Source organism: Papio anubis, unplaced genomic scaffold, assembly GCF_008728515.1.
Source record: "Papio anubis isolate 15944 unplaced genomic scaffold, Panubis1.0 scaffold243, whole genome shotgun sequence".
NCBI lineage: Eukaryota > Metazoa > Chordata > Mammalia > Primates > Cercopithecidae > Papio > Papio anubis.
In genome coordinates this window covers 83,097-104,937 of record NW_022162491.1, presented here as the reverse complement: position 1 = coordinate 104,937, position 21,841 = coordinate 83,097, and the positions used below count along the sequence as shown (strand labels likewise).

Here is a 21,841-nt window from a genome sequence, read left to right as displayed (position 1 = left end):
TCATGACACAATTTTTTTTTTTTTTTTTGAGTCAGAGTCTCACACTGTCACCCAGGCTGGAGTGCAATGGTGCGATCTTGGCTCACCACAACCTCCACCTCCCAGGTTCAAGTGATTCTCCTGCCTCAGGCTTCCGAGTAGCTGGGATTACAGGTGCCCGCCACCACGCCCGGCTAATTTTTTGTATTTTTAGTACAGTCAGGGTTTCACTATGCTGGCCAAGCTGGTCTCAAACTCCTGACCTTGTGATCCGCCCACCTCGGCCTCCCAAAGTGCTGGGATTACAGGCGTGAGCCACTGCGCCTGGCCCAACAACACATTTTTATTAATTGTAAATCTTTGTATGCGAGTGCCAGAAGTCTTATTTTATTTCAATTATTTTATTTAGTTTAAACCTAAAGAAGACTTTATTGACCCATATGATCAAAGCACTTAAAGGATGAATACAGCTGGCTTAAGTTACTTAGGAATCAGAGGCTTCCATGTTGCCGGGAGTTTCTTCCTGTGTTTCCCTTCTCTATTCTAGTTTCTGTGGCGGGCAGATTTCTATAATCAGAGGATGTGGTTCCCACACTTCCATGCTTAGCCCATATTGTCTCCAGTGTAAGAGAAAAGATACCCCCTTTTTTCAGGTTTAATTTTAAAAAGCTTAAGGAAAAGGTGTCAGGGAAAAAAAACCAATTAAAGCTCATGACATATTATTGGAGGAAATCATAATCTTTGAAAGTTATTTTCCCATTCATGGAGAGTTGTTACTAAATATTTTATGAAAAAGTTTTAACTGAATTTTTACACTACCTTTAACCTCTGAAAAAAATCACTTGCTCAAATTAAAATAAACAGAGAAGGTCTTATGTCTCAGATGGAAATAGCATCCTACAAATATTTATCTTTATTCACACTGTCAAAGCTGAGCAGTGGATTCTAGGGATACTGAGGGAGGTTATAAGATCTAGAACATTGAAAGTAATCTAATTTTAACTCCCACTCAATGCAGAAATCACTGAAAAATAATACCTTTTTCCTTGCTGAGGAACTCAATAACCCAAAGAAAACACACAGGTCATAATAGTTCTATAAATTTATAATTTATAAATATACATTTATAACAAACCAAAGTATTTCTCCCTATAACTGTTTCCATTACTCACAGTTGTAAACCTTAAATCTTTCTGTATTCTCTGCTTCTCTCTCTCTCACACACACACACAACACAAACACACACACACATACTGAATAATTCATTTTCTCCTATATTTAAACACAACCATAATGCCCTCCAATACCTAACATTTCCTATTTTCCCTTTTCTATCATAATATTTCAGATTTATTCAAATGTTTTACATTTTATATTTAATTGCCTAGTTGACATTTCTGAGCAAACTCTAAACACTGTTTTAAAAATGTAAACAAAAAACAAATATGATTGTCAGCAAAAGGTGTCTTCCTTGAAAAGACACCACCATTATGAGCATACTCTCAATAATTCTGTTAAGAATCCAACCAGTTTTCATGGCAGAAGACATGCACTTGCTGTCTTTTAGGCAGTGGAAGGCCCAAAGAATCTCCCCATACACTAGGCCTGACGATATAACCTACGGAAACGGATGTCCAAGGAAAAGACATCTGGGGGCCTGGAGCCCCCAAAACAGATCACAAATCAAACTTTGAAAACCAATAAAAGACAAAGAGAACATATTGGAATCAACAGTAAATGAATTTATTAGGTGAAACAAAACTGAACTTCCATATACTTTATAAGATGAACTTATGTAATAATGAATCACTTGTTTCAAAATTATAGACATTTGACTCTATATTTTGCACATTCATTAATTTCACAGTCTGAAAGAACTAGCCTGTCCAGCCAGTACTTGATGCCACAGAAAGGATGAAGAGCTATAGTAAGAGGGGTTAGCTCACATTGCTGGAAAAGCCTATGATAACAGCTCTACATAGAGACTGAGGTATTTTGCTTAAAAGTCTGGAAATTCAGCAAGTTGATCTACAGAAGATTGATCCATAGGCTGGTCTGTAACAAGGAGACTGGCAGCTCCTAGAAGCCAAGTAGGTTGGGTGGCAGAATCCAGAGCCATAGCCTAGGGGAGGGAAGCCACAGCCTCCATAACCCAGGGATCTGAAGCCACTGGACCCACAGCCCACTGAGTAGCAGTTCCTCGATCCATAGCCCAGGGAGCGGCAGCTGCTGGATCCAAAGCCTAGAGACCCAGAGTAAGTCGTCTGGCAGGGACTGCAGAGCAAGGAGGTTCTGGGGCGGTAGCAGGAGGTCTGGCAGGGGCTGGACTCCACAAAGGACGTCTCGCAGCTGGTGGGCTCCCAGCAGGTCTCCTGACGGCCCCTGTAGAGAGAGGAACCCAGCTGGCAGGTGCTGGGAGAGCAGAGGTCAGTGCTGGAGACCAGGTTGCTGGGATAGGAAAAGCCACAGGAGGAGGCTGGGTAGCGCAGGTAGCCGCCAAAGGAGCGGGAGGAGAAGTTTCCAGAGCAGCAGTTGTAGGACATATTGACAGAAGATGTGAGTTCAGTTGAGTTATAGTGGAAAGATTATCTGAGTTTGAATGTCATAGTCTGTACTACAAGCTATATATGATCTTAGACCTGGGTGTGTCTACTGTCTGGACACTCCCTCCTCCTTGCTCACCTTTTATTATAAAAATGCTTCTCTAGGTTATTGTTTAATTTATCACATCTTCATATACTTAGCTGTATTTTAGTCACTCTGGAACACTTAGAAGGAAGCCACTCAGTTTTTTTTTTTTTTTTTTTTCCTGGAATTAACTGTGGTTTGACCTTCAATGTTATATGTCATCACATTTATGAGTATCTTGCCTCTTATTATTTGAGTACAGTAAGTCCTTATTGTACCAAATGGAATCACACAAAATTCTTTCTTTACTTCCATTAAGTTATCAGGAGCATAAGTGGTTAGTACTGAAAATAGTTTGTCCTTTTTTTTCACACAAGCATATTACTTGTTACTAGAAACAGTGGATTTCTCCAAATACTAACTATATTCAGTAGTCTCAGCAATCTGTCAGTTAAACCTCTTACTGGTATCTTAAGAACTCAGGATCAGAACTGAGGTGTGCACCATTATCTCGGGTCTCCATACCAGGCATCTTCCTTAACAAGAGGTTACATTAGATGACACTCACTTAGGAAACAATAAACACAATCTTTTCAGTAAGACTTTAAATCGAAGTTTCTCATATATTTTCTGATGAGCCTATCTTATAGCAAGCATTATTCTATGGTTATGCTCTAAATCAACTCATAGTTTTTTGTTTTGTTTTATTTTTCAATTATTCTTTTCTGGATGAAAGAACAGATTCTTAGCTGCAATTATTAATTTATACTTAAACTTTGAGGAATTGTTAACATTTTTCTGAAGCTTTTAACTTGAAGTATTAGAGTTATATGGGTCTTTAAACATTCTCTGGTCAACTCATACATGGAAAAATTACCTCTCAGAGAGCTTCATTAACTTTCCCCTAATTTCTCAGTAAGACAGAAGCAAAATTGAAGCTTTAATCATGGTTTTCTTATTCAGAGTCAAGTTGCAAACACCTTGCAAACATAAAAGTAAATTCAACTTTAACTTGTCTCAGAAAAGAAACTATTAAGCTTATTTATACTAACATATAAAAGCCTAAGTCTTATTTACCTTTCCTAAGGATATTCACATTGAATAGTGTTCAACAGAGGAATTCTATGCCTTACTGATCTTTATACATTTGAAGTATATTTCACTTCCTAGCCCAAGAAAAAGAAAAGAATCTTGGTAATCCATGTTTAGATTAATGGGGGGAAGAGGCTTCTTATCTGTGCCTATTCTTCTTCTTTTGAATCTGACATTTTCTTTGGTTTAACTAAGGGAAATGGCATTCACCATTGTTATTGAAAAGAGAGCCTCTTAACTACCTGAAAATTAACTTGCTTTATTCCAAAGCATGCTGCTTCAGAGCACTTAGTTACTTTGTTTTATGATTATCTCTCCCATGCAGAATCCAAAGTGTGGCATGCATCACATGAAGTGCCCTTGTGCAATACTTAAACCATCACTCTGATTCACTGAAGTAAAATAAAGCTGTGCTTTATGAATGGACACCTATTAAATTTACTAAAAAGTATGCACCACCCCCAACACGTGGGATTCCTTATAATGGCAGCTTTTAACACATTTAAAATGAGAAATATTTTTCTTTTTTTTTACTACATGTTGATTCTGCTCAAAAAAAAAAAAAAAAAACTTTCTAATATTGAAAAGTTCTTGCCTTTCTAGACCAGCTCCCTATGTCTGGGAATAAACACTAAAATAACTTGGGAATAAGTCAATTCCAATTAACAGTCCCTCCACCCATTCCTAATTGGGTTAACACGTTTTATTAGGAGTTACTTGTGCACTTTGTACAAATGCTAATGAACAACTCACGAATGCTAATAAATGTGTCCATCTGAAAGGCAGAAAAAGTAACCTTAACAGTTCAAAAGTGGATTCTGGAACTAATAAAATACTCTACGTGCTCTACATACATAGGCAAAGTGTTAGTATAGAAGGAAAAATTCACTATCTTGATATGTCAGGGAAAATGATATTGAAATCTTTTCTCCCTTCCTTCCTTCTTTCCTTCCTTCCTTTCCCTCCCTCCCCTTTTTCTTTTTCTTTTATTCCCTCCCTCCCTCTTTTCTTTTTCTTTCTTTTCTTTCCCTCCCTCCCTCTCTCTCTCCCTCCCTCCCTTCCTCCCTCTCTCTTTCTGTCTCTTCTCTCTTTCTCTCTTTCTTTCTTCTTCCTCTTTTCTCTTTAGAAATTTAGGCATAACCACACTAGAAAGAATAAAACTATCATTAGAGTACACAGTAGCCACAACTAGCTTATGATCTGAATTACTTGAAAAGTGATTGTTTTTCCAAGTTAACTTAGTAATGTAGCAGAAGTTTTAAACTGACAATCTTCTATTGCAATGTTTCCAGAGATTCTTCAAAAGCTTTCAAATTAGCCAAATATTAAGCAGTAGCAGACATAGTAGAAATCCATATATTCTGCCCTACATCTTTTTTACTTTCTGTTCACTTTTTAATTTTGTGGTTTCTCTAGACCTAGAAGAGCCTTTTTATTGTCTGGTCACTAAAGAATCTTCTTCATAACAGCTGCTTTACACTAGATTTTATTTTTAAAATTCTCACCCAAGGGGAAATGTATCTATTAAACCTTAATGCTCACTATGAAGGACCCACTACTGAGTAAAGGGCTTGATGGGAACTCCCTAGACTATCCTGTTCATGGTCTCTTCCCCAGTCCCCCATGCAAGTCTACCCAGGCCTGTGGCTTTCTCAGAGGTCATCCTGCCTCATTGTTTGAGACTTTTCCAGGCCCTGGCACCTCCTCTAACTTCACTACAGCTCTTCCTGCTTCAAATTCATCAATTTTTATGTCTTCAGACCCTCATCATCCATGACTTTCATTTGAAATAAAAAGGTCAGGCGGGGCGCGGTGGCTCACGCCTGTAATCCCAGCACTTTGGGAGGCCGAGGGAGGTGGATCACGAGGTCAGGAGTTCGAGACCAGCCTTTCCAACATGGTGAAACCCCGTCCCTACTAAGAATACAAAAATTAGCCAGGTGTAGTGGCGGACACCTGTAATCCCAGCTACTGGGGAGGCTGAGGCAGGAGAATCGCTTGAAACTGGAAGGCAGAGGTTGCAGTGAGCCGAGATCATGCCACTGCACTCCAGTCTGGGCGACAAACAAAAGGTTTATAAACAGCTCTACTTACACACCTCTCGGTTCTTCTTATCTCTTCTGAGACCTTACCCTTGCATTTACTGAAAACATAGAAAATTAAAGGAAATTCTAGAGTAGTTTTCTGGATGCCTAAACTCACAATTGTCAGCACGTTGTCAGATTTGCGTTCATCTTTCTCTTTTTTATTTTAAATGTTTATGGATACATGACAGTTGTACATATTTATAGGGTACATGTGATATTTCGATACAGGCACACGATGTATAATAATCAAATCTGGTAACGGGCATATCCATCACCTTAAACATTTATCATTTTTTGCATTGAGAACATTCCAAATCTACTTTTCTAGTTATTTTGAAATATGCAATACATTATCGTTAATCACAGTTGCCCTACTGTTACTGAACACTAGATCTTATATATATATATATATAGATAGAGATATATATAGATATAGATATCTAACTATGTTTTGCACCCATTAACCAACACCTCTCTGTCCTTCTTTCCACTACCCTTGCAAGCCTATGGTAACCACCATTCTATTCACTACCTTACAGAGAGAGACCCCTTGTGGGCCAGTCTCTCAGTCTGATTCTTCTTCACATCTTTCCAAAGGCATCAGAATAATGCATTCATTTTTGCACAACATTCCAGGAAATTGTCTATACATATATTTATCGGTTTATACCATTTATTGTTGTTTTAAGTTACAATAATGTCATCTTATTGGATACATATACATATATATCTCTGTACCTTTCTTTTTATATTAAATATATTTAAATAAAAATATCTAAAACATATCCAAGTTGACATTTATATATTTGTGTATACATCATCACTACAGTAGCACTTTTAAATGCCAGGCACTGGTCTTAGCACTTTATCACAAATATTAACTCACTTAATCCTCATAATAATTCTATACGGTACATATTTTACAGATGAGAAGTTGAGACACAAACAGGTTGAGTTACTTGCCCAAAGTAACCCATGTAGTTAGTAGCAGAGATGAGATTTGAAGTGCGATACTGACACCATTGTCAGACTTTATGCAAATAACCATGTTGCTATGATACACAGATCTAGTTTATTCCTTGTTACAAATTTATAGAATTCTACTGTATAAAAAATATTTTATTGATATATCTCCCTTGATTTTTTACTGTCACAAACCACGTGACAAGAAATATACTTCTGTATAGGCCCTTGTACCCACTGTCTAGGGCTTCTGGAACATATATATTTAGATGCAATTGCTGGACATATAAAATTTCAATTTTAGCATGGTAGTTAGGATCAAGGCTCTTGGATTTAGGCTGGCACAGTTTGAATCCTGGCTCCATCACTTAGCTGTACAACCCAGACCTGTTTTAGTTTCTCATATTTGGTTATCTTTTAGCCATTATTCTATGGAGTCCTTCGTTCTTTCAAATGTATTTTTAGAGATATTTGTGCATTCTTTTTGTATGCCTTTGTCTTTCATATGTTGCTAATATATTCCTCTGGTCAGTTGTTTGACTATTTGTTTGAAATCAGATCTATGGATATACAATTCCCATAAAATGAAATTCACCATTTTTAGGTGTACAGTTCAATGAGTTTTTTCCTTTCTGTTCTTTTTTTTGGTGGAGGGGGCAAGGGCTTGCTTTGCTGCCCAGGCCAGAGTGCAGCAGTGTGATCATAGCTCACTGTAGCCTCAAACTCCTAAGCTCAAGTGATTCTCCTGCCTCAGCCTCCTGAGTGGTTAGGACTACAAGTGCACACCACCACTCCTAGCTAATTTTTTTTCTTTCTTTTTTTTTTTTTTTTTTTTTTATAGAGGCAGATTCTCACTGTGTTGTCCAGTTTAGTCTTAAACTCCTGGCCTCATGCAATCTTCCTGCCTCAGCTTCCCAGTTCAGTGAGTGATGACAAACTTATAGTCATGAAATCACCAATTGATTGAGATAGAGTGTTTCCATTATTTCTAGAAATTCTCCTGTGCTCCTTTGGATCAATCTGCTTCCCCAATATTTAAATTTCTGTTCCTATAGTCTTATTTTTTGAACTGCATGATAAATAGACTTATACATTATGTTGTCTTCTGTGTTTAACTTCCTTCACAGAGCATAATGCTTTTGAGATTCATCCATGTTGTTGCATATTCCAGTCGTTCATTTCCTTTTATTGCCAAGTGGTACTTCATTGTATACATGCTATACACTAGAAAATGGATATTTAGATGATTTTGAGTCTGGAGTTACTATGGATAAAACTGCTATAAACATTCACATACAGATAATATTGTGGACATGTGTAATATGGTTTGGCTCTGTGTGCCCATTCAAATCTCATCTCTAATTCTAATCCACACATGTGGAGGAAGGAACCTGGTGGGAGGTGATTGGATCATGAGGATGGTTTCCCCCATGCTGTTCTCATGAAAGTGAGGGATTTCTCATGAGGTCTGATGGTTTTAAAAGTCCCAGTTTCTCCTGTGTGTACTCTCTCTCCTGCCACCATGTAACATGTACCTTGCTTCCCCTTCACCTTCCACCATGACGTAAATTTCCTGATGCCTCTCCAACCATAAGGAACTGTGAGTCAATTAAACTATGTTCTTTATAAATTACCCAGTCTTATGTAGTATCTTCATAGCAGTGTGAAAACAGACTAATACAGAGAATTGGTACCAGCAGAGTTGGGTACTGCTATAAAAATAAACTGAAAATATGGAAGTGACATTGGAACTGGGTAACAGGTAGAGGTTGGAACAGTTTGGAGGGCTTAGAAGAAGACAGGAAGATGTGGAAAGTCTGGAACTTCCTAGAGACTTGTTGAATGGTTTTGACCAAAATGTTCATAGTGATGTGGACAATGAAGTCCATGCTGAGGTGGTCTCAGATGGAGATGAGGAATTTATTGGGAACTGGAGCAAAAATCACTCTTGCTATGCTTTAGCAAAGAAGCTAGTGGCATTTTTCCCCTGCTCTAGAGATCTATGGAACTTTGAACTTGAGAGAGATGATTTAGGGTATCTGGTGGAAGACATTTCTAAGCAGCAGAACATTCAACATGTGACCTGGCTTATTCTGAAAGCATTCAGTTATGTGTATTCGTAAAGATATGGTTTGAAGTTGGAACTTATTTTAAAAAGTAGAGCATAAAGATTTGGAAAATTTGCAGCCTGACCATGTGATAGAAAAGGAATACCCATTTTCTGTGGAGGAATTCAAGTTGGCTGCAGAAGTTTTCATAAGTAACGAGGAGCTGAATGTCAATAGCCAAGACAATGGGGAAAACATCTCAGGGGCATGTCAGAGACCTTTACAGGAGCCACACTCATCACCAGCCTGGAGGCCTAGGAGGGAAAAATGGCTTCATACATCAGGATCAGGGTTTGGCTGCTCAGTGCAGCTTCGGGACTTGATGCCTTGTATCCCAGAAGCTCCAGCTCCAGCCATGGCTAATAGAGGCCAGGGTATAGCTCTAGCTGTTGCTTCAGAGGGTGCAAGTCCCAAGCATTGGTGGCTTGTAAGTGGTATTGGCCCTGCAGATGTGCAGGAAACAAAAGTTGAGGTTTGGGAACCTCTGTCTAAATTTCAGAGGATATATGGAAATGCCTGGATGTCCAAGCAATAGTCAGCTGCAGGGGCAGAGCCCTCATGGAGAACCTCTGCTAGGGCAGTGCAGAAGGGAACTGTGAGGTATGAGCCCCCACACAGAGTCCCCACTGGATCACTGTCTGGTGGAGCCATGAGAAGGTCACCATCCTCCAGACCCCAGAAATGTAGATTCACCAACAGCTTGCATTGTGTACTTGGAAAAGCCACAGACACTCAATGCCAGCCTGTGAAAGCAGCCATGAGGACTATACCCTGCAGAGTCACAGGAGTGGAGCTGCCCAAGTCATTAGGAGCCCACCCCTTGCATCAGTGTGTCCTGGATGTGGGACATGACTTCAAAGGAGATTATTTTGGAGCTTTAATAATTAATGACTGCACTACATGGGGTCTGTAGCCTTTTTGTTCTGGCCAATTTCTCCCTCTTGGAATGTGAACATTTACCCAATGCCTGTACCCCCACTGTATCTTGGAAGTAACTAAATTGTTTTTTATTTATAGGCTCATAGGCAGAAAGGACTTGCCTTGTCTCAGATGAGACTTTGGACTTGGACTTTGGGGTTAATTCTGGAATAAGTTAAGACTTTGTGGGACTGTTAGGAAGGCATGATTGGTTTTGAAATGTGAAAAGGACACGAGATTTGGGAGAAGCCAAGGGCAGAATGATGTAGTTTGGCCCTGTGGCCCCACCCAAATCTCATCTTGAATTGTAATCCCCACATGTTGAGGAAGGGACCTGGTGGGGGGTGATTGGATCATGGGGGTGGTTTCCACCATGCTGATCTTGTGATAGTGAGGAACTCCTCATGAGAGCTGGTTTTACAAGTGGTAGGTTCCCCTGTGTGCTCTCTCTCTCTTGCCACCATGTAAGACGTGACTTGCTTCCCTTTTACCTTCTGCTACGATTGTAAGTTTCCCGAGGCCTCTTCAGCCATGCAGAACTATGAGTCGATTAAATCTTTTTTCCTTATAAATTACCCAATCTCAGGCAGTATCTTTAAGGCAGTGTGAAAACAGACTAATAAAATATGTTTTCAATTTTCTTAGGTAAATACCTACGCATGGGATTACTGGTTTATATGGTAACTGCATGTTTAACATTATAAAAAACTAACAAACTATTTTCCACAGTGGCTATACCATTTTGCATTCCAATAGCAACGTATGAAAATCTCGCTTGTTTCACAGTCTCAACAGCACTGTGTGTATTATCATTATTATTATGTCTATTCTAGTTGGCATGTAATGGTGTCCCGTTGTGGATTCAGTTTGCATTTCTCTAATGAGTAATAATATTAAACATTTCCTCATGTACCTTTTGCCTCCCATACTTCTCCTTTAGAGGTGTCTGTTCAAATCTTTTGACCATTTTCTATGTGTGTTATCTTATTATAATTACATTTTTACTGTTTTTTTATACAGAAGACTAAGATTCAAATCCTCTATCAAAGTATGTGTTTTTCCAATATTTTCTTCCAGTCTGTGACTTTTAATTTCATTTTCTTATTAAAGCCTTTGGAAACAGATGTTTTTAATTTTGATGAAGACAAATTTAGCTGAAAATCTCTTGGTATATCATGCAGACTTTGGGTCTCTCTCTATATATGTACGTACGTACGTGTGTGTGTATTTTGCTTTTATATTTCAATTTTCCTATGAATGTCCAACCGTCCTGGAGCAACTGGTTGAAAAGACTGTCCTTTCCCATTGAATCATTATGACTCCTTTCTCAAAAGTCAATTAATCTTATTTATATAAATTTACTTCTGGAGTCATGCTTCTGTTCCATTAATCTATATGCCTATCCTTAGGCCAATACCACAGTGTCTTCATTATTATAGCTTTATGGTAAACCTTGAAATCAGATTTTGAATCCTCAAACTTTGTACTTTATTTTCAAAATGGACAATTTGACTCCTTTTGCATTTTTATATACATTTTCAAATAAGTTTGCCAATTTCTACAAATAAAATCCCAATATGATTTTTACTGGGATTATGTCAAATCTACAGTCAATTTGGAGAGAAATAGTATCTTAAAAGCAATGAGTTTTCTGTTCTTTGAGCATGCTGTATCTCCTCATTTACTTCGACATTCTTTAATGTCTCTCAGTTTTGTAGTTTTCATTATACTATTGTAGTTCTCATTTTACCTAAACTCTGTAGTTTTCATTATACCTAAACTCTGCAATCCTGCATATGTTTTGCTAGATTCATAACTATTTTATGTTTTGGTGCTAGTTTAAATGGAAATTTCTATTTATCACTTTATACAGAATTCTATTTTTTTCTGTATATTGATTTCATATCTTACAGTCTTATTAATTCACTTATTAGTCTTATCAGATATTTGTAAATTATTTTATATTTTCATATGAAATAAATTCATATATTGTATACATGCTAATGTCATCTGCAAATAAATACAATATAATTTCTTCCTAAAAAATATGTATGACTTTTTTTTTTTAATGTTTTTTGGCTAGGTAGAACCTCCAGTACACTGTTGAATAGAAGCAATCAAAGCAAAATCTTTGTCTTGTCCCTCATCTTAAGTGGAAGTAGCATTCAGTCTTTCATCAGTGAGTAAAATTAAATGTTTCAAGCTATAGGTTTCCTGCAGTTGCCTATTATCAAACTGTGAATGTTCTCTTCTAAAACATGTTTGTTGAAAGCTCTTGTCATGAGGACATGTTCATTATTTCCAAAGGGTATTTTATGCATTTATTGAGATGACTGTATAGTTTTTTTCTTTTTCCTGTTGATGCAATCAATTTGCATTGGTTAATTTTAAATGTCAAACCAACTTTGCATTCCTGGGGAAAATCTTCTTGATCATGATGCATTATACTTTTAATACATTGCTGGATTAGATTTATAGATTGTTTTAGGATTATTGTGACTCTGCTTATGAGAGATATTAGTTTGTAATTTTCCATCATTGTAATGTCCTTGTATGGATCTGTATTAAAATAATATTGACCTCATAAGATGAGTTTGTGTGTTTTTTATACTTTATGTTTCTGAAAGATTTTATGTAGACTTAATTTTTTCAACTATTTTGAATGATTGCCATTGAAACCATCTGATATGCTTTGGTGATATCCCCACCCAAATCTCATCTTGAATTGTAGCTCCCATTGTTGTGGGAGGGACCTAGTGGGAGATAACTGAAACACAAGGGAGGTTTTCCCCATACTGTTATGCTGGTAGTGAATAACTCATGAGATCTGATGGGTTTATGAGGGGTTTTCCTTTTTGCTTGGCTCTCATTCTCTCTGCCTGCCACAATGTGAGACATGCCTTTCGTCTTCTGCCATGATTGTGAGACCCCCTCTACTAATGTGGAACTGTGAGTCCATTACACCTCTTTTTCTTTATGAATTACCCAGTCTTTGGTATGTCTTTATCAGCAGTGTGAAAATGCAATTATACAGTAAATCGGTACCAGTAGAGTGGTGTGCTGCTGTAAAGATATCTGAAAATGTGGAAGTGACTTTGGAACTAAGTAACAGGCAGAGGCTGGAACACTTTGGAGTGTGTAAACGATGACAGGAAAATGTGGGAAGGTCTGGAACTCTCTAGAGACTTGTTGAATGGCTTTGACCAAAATGTTAACAATGAAATTCAGGTTGAGGTGGTCTCAGATGGAGATGAGGAACTTGTTGGGAACTGGAGTAAAGGTGACTCTCGTTACGTTTTAGCAAAGAGACTGGCAGCATTTTCCCCCTGCCCTAGAGATTCATGGAACTTTGAACTTGAGGGAGATGATTCTGGGTATCTGACAGAAGAAATTTCTAAGCAGCAAACCATTCAAGAGGTGACTTGGGTATTGTTAAAGGCATTCAGTTTTAAAAGTCAAACAGCATAAAGGTTTGAAAAATTTGCAGCCTGACGATCCAATAGTAAAGAAAAACCCATTTTCTGAGAAGAAATTAAAGCCAGCTGCAGAAAGTTGCATAAGTAACAAAGAGCTAAATATTAATCACCAAGTTTATTAGTCAGGGTTCTCCAGAGGGGCAGAATTAATAGGAGACACATATGTATATATGTCTGTGTTACCACCAAAATATAATCTTGTGTATATATAATATTTTATATATACACATATATATAAAATATTATTATATATTATTATATATATATATTATATATATATAAAATATTATATATACACACATATATACATATATATATATATATATAAAATTTGGGAGTTTATTAAGTATTAAATCACATGATCAAAGGTCCCACCATAGGCCATCTGCAAGCTGAGGAGCAAGGAAAGCCAGTCCAAGTCCCAAAACTGAAGAGCTTGGAGTCCAATGTTCGAGGGCAGGAAGCATTCAGCATGGGAGAAAGATGTAGGCTGGGAGTCTAGGCCAGTCTAGTCTTTTCATTTTTTTCTGCCTGCTTTATATTCTAGCTGAGCTGGCAGCTGATTAGATGGTGCCCACCCAGATTAAGGGTGAGTCTGCCTTTCCATCCCCACTGACTCAAATGTTAATCTCCTTTGGCAACACCCTCACAGACATACCCAGGACCAACACGTTGCCTCCTTCAATTCAATCAAGTTGACAATCAGTATTAACCATCACATCAAGACAATGGGGAAAATGTCTCCAGGCTATGTCAGAGACCTTTGAGGCAGACCCTCCCATCACAGGACCAGAGGCCAAGAAAGGGAACATGTTTTCATGGGCCAGGTCCAGGGTCCCCTGCTCTGTGCAGCCAAGGGAATTGGTGCCCTGTGTCCTAGCTACTCCACCCATGGCTAAAAGAAGCCAAGGTACAGCTCAGGGTATGGCTTCAGAAGGTGCAAACCCCAAGCTTTGGGAGCTTCCAAGTGGTATGGAGCCTGTGGATATGCAGAAGTCAAGAATTGAGCTTTGGGAGCCTTCACCTTGATTTCAGAGGATGTATGCAAATGCCTGGATGTCCAGGCAGAGTTGTAGTGCAGGGGTGGAGCCCTCATGAAGAACCTCTGCTACGGCAGTGCAGAAGGGAAATGTGGGTGTGAGTCCCCACACAGAGTCTCCACTGGGGCACTGCCTAGTGGAGCTGTGAGAGGAGAGCCACTGTCCTCCAACCCCAGAATGGCAGATCCACCAACACCTAGCACGATGTGCCTGGAAAAGCCACAGTCAGTCAACCCCAGCCTGTGAAACCAATGAGGAGGGTGTGCTGTACCCTGCAAAGCCACAGGGACAGAGCTGCGCAAGACGACACGAACCCACCTCTTGCATCAGTGTGACCTGGATGTGAGACATGGAATCAAAGGAGATCATTTTGGAGCTTTAAGATTTGACTGCCCTGCTGGATTTCAGACTTGCACAGGGCCTATAGCTTCTTTGTTTGGGACAATTTCTACCGTTTGGAAAAGCTGTATTTACTCAATGCTTGTACCCCCATTGTATTTAGGAAGTAACTAACTTGCTTTTGATTTTATAGGCTCATAGGCATAAGGGATCTGCATTGTCTCAGATGAGACTTTGGACTGCGGACTTTTGAGTTAATGCTGAAATGAGTTAAGACTTTGGGGAACTGTTGGGAAGGCATGATTGGTTTTGAAATGTGAAGACATGAGATTTGGGAGGGGCCAGGGATAAAATAATGTGGTTTGGCTGTGTTCCCACCAAAATATCATCTTGAATTATAGCTCCCATAATTCCCATGTATTGTGAAAGGGACCCAGTGAGAGATAATTGAATCATGGGGATGGTTTCCCCTATACTGTTCTCATGGTATTAAATAAGTGTCAGGAGATCTGACAGTTTTATAAGGGGTTTTCCTTTTTACTTGTCTCTCACTCTCTCTCACCTGCCTCCATGTAAAACATGTCTTTTACCTTCCACCATGATTGTGAGGACTCCCCAGCCACTTGGAACTGTGAGTCCATTAAACCTCTTTTTCTTTATAAATTACCCAACCTCAGGTATGTCGTTATGAGAAGCATGAAAACAGTCTAATACACCATCTTATCTTGGAATTTTCTTAATTTAATTTATTTTATAGATCCAGGGCTAGTCAGGCTGTCCAGGTATTTTTGAGTGAGCTCTGTTAGTTTTTGCCTGTTAAGAATTTTTTTCATTTAATCTGTGGTATTGCTATAAGTGATCTCAGGATCCAGCAACAGTGGTTATATCAATCTGCTTGATCGATAGACATATCAGAAATAGTGACAACCTGTCTTTCAACCATAGGAATAACATAAGCCATTGCTAGTGGCACCCTGGCCAGAAAGTAAGGCAAGTTCATTTATATTTTCTTGGACATAAACTGAACCAAGAAGAGATGAAAGCAACAATGTCATACTTATTATTTCATCCTATTTTGTTTTGTTTCTATGTTAATAATTTCTGCCACAGGACTATACTTGTCCTTTTGTACAATTCATGTGAATAAAATATTATCACGTATCTTTATTAAAAATATGTTAAAGAAACCAAACACCTTTTGAATAACATGATTCTTCACAGCCTCCAATTATAATACATGTTCCATTTGAACAGATGCCCTAGTTCTCTTCTCTCCATCATTTTGCATGGACATGCATGGCCACTTCCCTACCTGACTTGATCTCAGTGTCTTGCTTGGCAGCGTGTTACTGAGGTGACAGAATGTGGTGACATGTTTTTCTCCTTGCACTTGTGAAGTTTGTCACCTGAGTGCTAGACGGACCACTTAACTGATGTAGGCTAGTAGACATCCTCAATCTTTGTCAGTTTGCTTTTCAGTTTATAAGCACTACAGATTCTTCTAAGAAGATTGGGAAATATTCAACTTCTCTTTTGTTTTCAAAACTTAGTATTCAAATCTCTCTCCATCTTGAAAATTGTCAAAGATGCACATAATCTAGCAAAAAAAGAAAAATTTATAGGGCTAGAGAGGGAGTCAGTAACATAGTGAACTTCTATGTTCCTTGCTTTTTGCTTGTGTGTTCATTCTAATTCAGCACTATATCATAACAGAAACAGAGTCTCATTGGGAACTGAGTAAAGCACAGACATATTTAACATAAGACATAAGAATTAGATGTTACTAAACCTACCAAGTAAATGTTAGTGTCAGAAACCACTGATTATAATGTCTGATCTCTTACATTAATAGAGATGAGTTTTCGTGTATTAAAATGGAAACAACACTGAATTACAGCAAGTTGTTTTAGCTCTTACATATGCCAGAGGTAGGACTAGATGGCTGCTTTAAGTCCTAACAATTGCAGAATTCTGTGACTTGAAGGTGAAAATCAAGTTCTTATAATTCAGTTTCCACAATGAGTTTCTATATGACTACACTGCTGTTTAGTTTTGTTTTTTGCTAGGTTGTCCTACCCTGTAAAGTTGCAGTGAGATTCAAGAAACACATGATCAATTGGTGAAACAGATATTGATAGTTAATAGCGAAAAAGTCAGCTATTTCTTGCAGAAGGTGTTAGTCAGGGTCCTCCAAAGAAACAGAACCAATAGGGTGTGTGTGTGCATGTGTGTGTGTGTGTGTGTGTAATATGTGTGTTTGTGTACAAAGAAAGAGAGATATTTATTTTAAGGAACTCATTCATGCAACTGTGGGGGCTGACAACCCTAAATTCTGCAAATTAGGCCAGCAGGCTGGAAATTCAGGTAAGAGTTAGGAAGAGTTGATGACACAGTCTTGAGTCTGAATTCACAGTGCTGTAAGTGGGACACTCAGGCAGAGTTTCTATGTTGCAGTCTTGAGAATCCCTTCTTCCTCAGGAAACTTCAGTCTTTATTGTTAGGGCCCCTTCAACAAATAGGAGGAGGTATACCCCCCTATTATGAAGGGCTATCTGCTTTCCTCAAAGTTTACTGTTTTAAATGTTAGTCACACGTAAAAAATACCTTCACAACAACATCTACACTGGTGTTTGACAAACTACTGGGTACCATAGCCTTGCTGAGCTGACACACTAAAGGTAACCATTGTGAGTGGTTATTCATTAAGGCTTTAATCAGTGTCAGCAAATCAGGCATTAAACTATTAGCAAACAGTTATTTCATCAGAAAGATAATTATTTGTCATTCTAGTATTTACTCCTTTTGCTAATTTATCATGTCTTCATTTTGTTTCAATAAAGTTAATAATATGGAACTTATAGATATTTTAATATCATTCATCCAAGATTAAGCTATATTTAAAAGCATAAGCTTTAATATATTGACAGCACTAAAAAGGGGAAAAAATAAGAAGCTCTTAATTCAGGTCTTTGAAAAGGTAAAACACCATCAGAGAAAGACATTAGTCTTATTTATATGGATTAGAAAAAATATTAGAAAATATATATAAAACAGTGCTATTAAATGTAAGCTAAGTCTATGAAATACTCTACACCTCATCATAGTGGTGAGGCTCTGTCTAAATTCATTTACCAAAAAGTACAAATTGATTTTCTATATTTTGATATATTTACTATAATAGTTTTGAGAACTCTTCACTTTGGAACATGTGATGTAATCCATGTTATAGAAAACCACATTTGTTAAGATGTATTTGTTCACTTAAAGCTTTTGTGAACTGTGCTATAGTATATGAATTAAATTCACTGCATTTGTGAACATTAGTATCACTGAACTAACAAAAATTAACTCATTCTAGTGGTGTGAAACTCTAGAGAGTTCTTTGGAGCTAGAAACATACCTAAAAGCATTCCTAGTTCTTTTTTCAAAAAAAAATCAGGCAAAATGGATTAGAGGGTCTAATGCTTAATTTAGGAACACAATGAGGAATCTCAATTATAAAAAATAGTAGTAGATAACATTTAAAAACATTTTATGTGCATTTAAAGCATTTAGCCAGGCATTGTGCTAAGTATTATTCATGGCACATAAGTTATAGTATTTAACTCATAGTAAATCTGTAATAATTTTTATATCCTTCTTACAGATGAGCTGCAATAGCAGAAATTATGTAGTGTTATAGTTTTACTTGAGTCTCTCCTCTTAACCTTTGCATGTACTGCTCAGTAACACAAAAGATGGGAGATGATGGTTGGGTGGATAGAGAATGAAGGATTGAAGGCAGCAGGGTAAAGAATAAAGAAATATTAGACGAGCAAAGTGGGAAATACTAAAATATTTAGGGGTTAAAGCATGTTTAGAGATCTGTTTTGGCTCCAGTTTTTCAATTCTGGTGAAAATAAATTTTAATTAGATTGATGTCTAGGCATGATTTACCCAGTAACCGAGATCTACTACAGCTTTATGCCATCACCCTAGACTTCCTGGATACAAAAAATATTCTATGTCCCCTTAAAGAAATGACAAAAACACTTTCACCCTGATATCGTAACCTCTTAGAAAGTCTTTGATCTTTCCTATCTCGATTCAACTGAACTCCAAAGAGTTGAACTTGAAAATCCACCTCAAAACATGTTTCCTCCATGAAGTTTTTTCTAGCTTTTCTCTGACAAATCCCATTGGTTCAAATATATTTGTCAACTTCATCACACTTTTCTGAAAGTTGACCCTTCTTATCATTTCACGGTAATTTCTAGTTTAGATGCCATAAGAAGGTAGACATGAGCATAAAAACTCTAAAAAGACAAGACCAGGACTATGAAAAATCAAAAAGTAAGCCCATAGAGGAGAAATCACGGACACGACAGTAAGAAGTTGAGGAAGTTTAGTCCAAGAGGACTTCCTGGATACAGAGAGATGAAAACAAAGAGATACAGAGCAACGTGGCAGCTAGATGGAAGGGTTGGAAAGCAGCAGAACCAACATGTGTCCAATGGCCCTAGCAGAAATTGTACATATGTAGTCTCATTTAATTCTCCAAAGAAATATATGTTATTACCATTCACATTTTCTAGGTGTTGAAACAGAGACCAACAAATCTGAATAACTTTAAGGTCACCTCTCATAAATGATAGAATTATGCTCAAGTTTAGGTTTGTCTTACTGCAAATTTCATTCATTTCATTCATTCACTTATTCTATTTATTTCATTTACTCTTCTAAGTATGAGATTTTTAAAGCATAATAGGCATTATTCATTTTGATCAGCTGAGTTGACATATAAATGCATAAATGAAGGAAAAAATGAAGTTTATGAGTTCACAGCAGTCTAAGTTATTAGTATAAAATCATCTCTCAAATTGTCCTAAATTCTGACTCTTTCAGGAGGCTGAAATCTATTTCAGGATGGCAAGAACTGTATTCTAACTTTAGGTTGAATTTGGATTCTGCTTATTTGAGATAACACTTAGGTCTCAAGTGGAACAGCTAGCACAGAAGAAAGAACTTTTCTCAACACATTTCTTAAGTTATACTCTGATTTATCACACAAGGGATGGAGAAAAGCTAATCACTATTCAGACTTAAAAAAATATCTTTTTGTAGCTCCATGTTTGGATAGAGACCAAGAGAAGAAAATAAATTAAATAGGAGAGCTAATTAAGAATGAAGCTATTGCAGTGATTTCAATATCTGGGCACTTGCCTTGAATAGTCTCCAGAGATGCTATATCTTACAGTTAAATGGCCTTCCCAAAGAGGACCAGTGGATTTTCATGCCAGAGGAAACTTACTAGAAGCATATAAAACACACAAAAATAAGTAAAAACAAAAACCTGATTTCTGTGTTAACTTAGGAGGATGATTTTAAATAAGCTGGAACACTTCTATTTTGGGGAGACACTTTGGAAAAAAGAGGATCTAGAAAATATGAAACATAAAATGTATTCCAAGAAAGGAAGAGGCAGAGAGGGGAAAGAGGAGAGAGAAGGGAGATAATGAAAGGGGGAGAAGAGAGATACTTTCAGGAGTAACAACTTGCAGATTTCTAGCTGTAGCATAGGTCACTGGTATATTAAAAAGCTTCAGCTAAGTTCTTGAAGATGGCTTTTGAAGACCTCATATTTTGGAAATGAATAAGCAGTTTATGAGTTAGGAAATCTAGAATCTCTTTAGTAACAAAGTTAGGGAAACATTTATGAGAGTCTAGAAAGGCAACATGCTGCTCTTTAGACCTGTGACCACAAATTGATTGGGAATAAGGTGACTGACTTCTCCTGGAGGAGCAATTATGAGTGTGACAGAAACCCAGCCCATCATCTGGGACAAGGGAGGTCCCACATCCACAGAGGCTGAAAACTGCAGAGTCCACAGCCCAATGCTCAAAGCCCAGTCCTTTGGACAGGCTGATGAAGGGTGTCCATAAGAGGGCACAGGATGGCTGGCATGTTCTTTGCTGACCAGGAGAAACATGGTAGACACTGAGCGAAGGAGGTCCCTGTGGCCACTCAATTCCTGAGTTGGGGAGAATTCCCTTTGACAGATGGTAGATATATAAGTCTGCTTGGGCTGCCATTACAAAGTACCACAAATTTAGTGACTTGGTAGGAATGTGTTGTCTTACAGTCCTGGAGGCTGGAAGGCTGAGATGAAGGTATTGGCAGGTGGGTCTTTCTGAGGGGTGTGAGGAAAGCATCTGTTCTAGGCCTCTTTCTTGGATACTTCTCCCCAAATGGCCATCTCCCTAAATGGTCCTGAATGGTCTTCTCCTTGTGTCTCTTCACGTTATCTTCCCTCTGTGTGTGTCTGTCTCTGACTCTGTATTTCCCCTTTTTATGTAGACACTAGCTATATGAATGAATTGGGCCCACCCCAGTGACCTCACTTTCACTTGCCTGTCTCTATGAAGGCTCTATCACCAAATAAGGTTATGTTCTGAGGTGCAGGGGGTTAACACTTTAAAATACAAATCTCATGGGAGGACAAAATTCAACTCACATAACAGGAGACAGGCCATCGCTAAAAGTAAAAAAAAAAAAAAAAAAAAATGCGTACTATAGAATTTCAATTAGATATTGTTTCCTGACTTCAGTTTTCCTTGCATTTAATAAGGAATTCTAACAAATTTTCTCCTAAAGAACTTTATATACCCTTGACCACTGGTGTAGGGAGAAAACATCCTGGTATTCAAAAAGTCCTTTGCAGTTTCACTGATTAGTTATCTAATTAAAATAAAATTGATTTGCCCCTGCAGACATGGCTGAATATGTTCTATTCATGTGCTTAAGAGACACAGATCATTCTTTTCTTATTTTAAGGATGACGGTAGCTATTTTCATTGCCAATAATTACCATGCAACCTGGCAGGGGCCCCCGCCACCTCCCATTTCCTGCCATCTCATGGTGACCAGATGCCATGCCCTTTATGACTGTTTTCCAAGGAATCGGGCAGCAAAATCTCATAGTTCATGAAATTATAATCATATATTTTCTGTTGTCAACAAATAAAATTAATAAAGTTCACACTAAAAATACCTGTAGTCATCTTTTTAATAAACATTACTGAAAGTCCATTGCAAGTCAGTAATTGAGGAATAGACTTTATCCCTATCTTCCAAGTTCTTCCGGTCTGGTAAATTAAGATGGAGTATTGTGCAAAGCTAGGGTGTCCTAAAGTAACAATAGACTAATAGCTCTGAAGGCCAGATGCATACG

At 37.8% G+C, this 21,841-nt stretch overlaps 1 protein-coding gene across 1 annotated transcript; it reads right to left on the bottom strand.

Moving 5' to 3' along the window:
• Positions 1 to 239: 239 nt before the first annotated feature.
• On the bottom strand, positions 240 to 2,801 carry LOC101019238 (keratin-associated protein 13-2). Its single transcript, XM_003895553.5, has one exon. It carries the CDS (start codon positions 2,520 to 2,522, stop codon positions 1,995 to 1,997), a length of 528 nt encoding a protein of 175 aa, XP_003895602.1. The 5' UTR covers positions 2,523 to 2,801; the 3' UTR covers positions 240 to 1,994.
• Between the last annotated feature and the right edge of the window lie 19,040 nt (positions 2,802 to 21,841).

Bases quoted from the DNA above. Each gene is read 5' to 3' on its own strand.
- LOC101019238 (XM_003895553.5), bottom strand. From the start codon at position 2,522: ATGTCCTACAACTGCTGCTCTGGAAACTTCTCCTCCCGCTCCTTTGGC.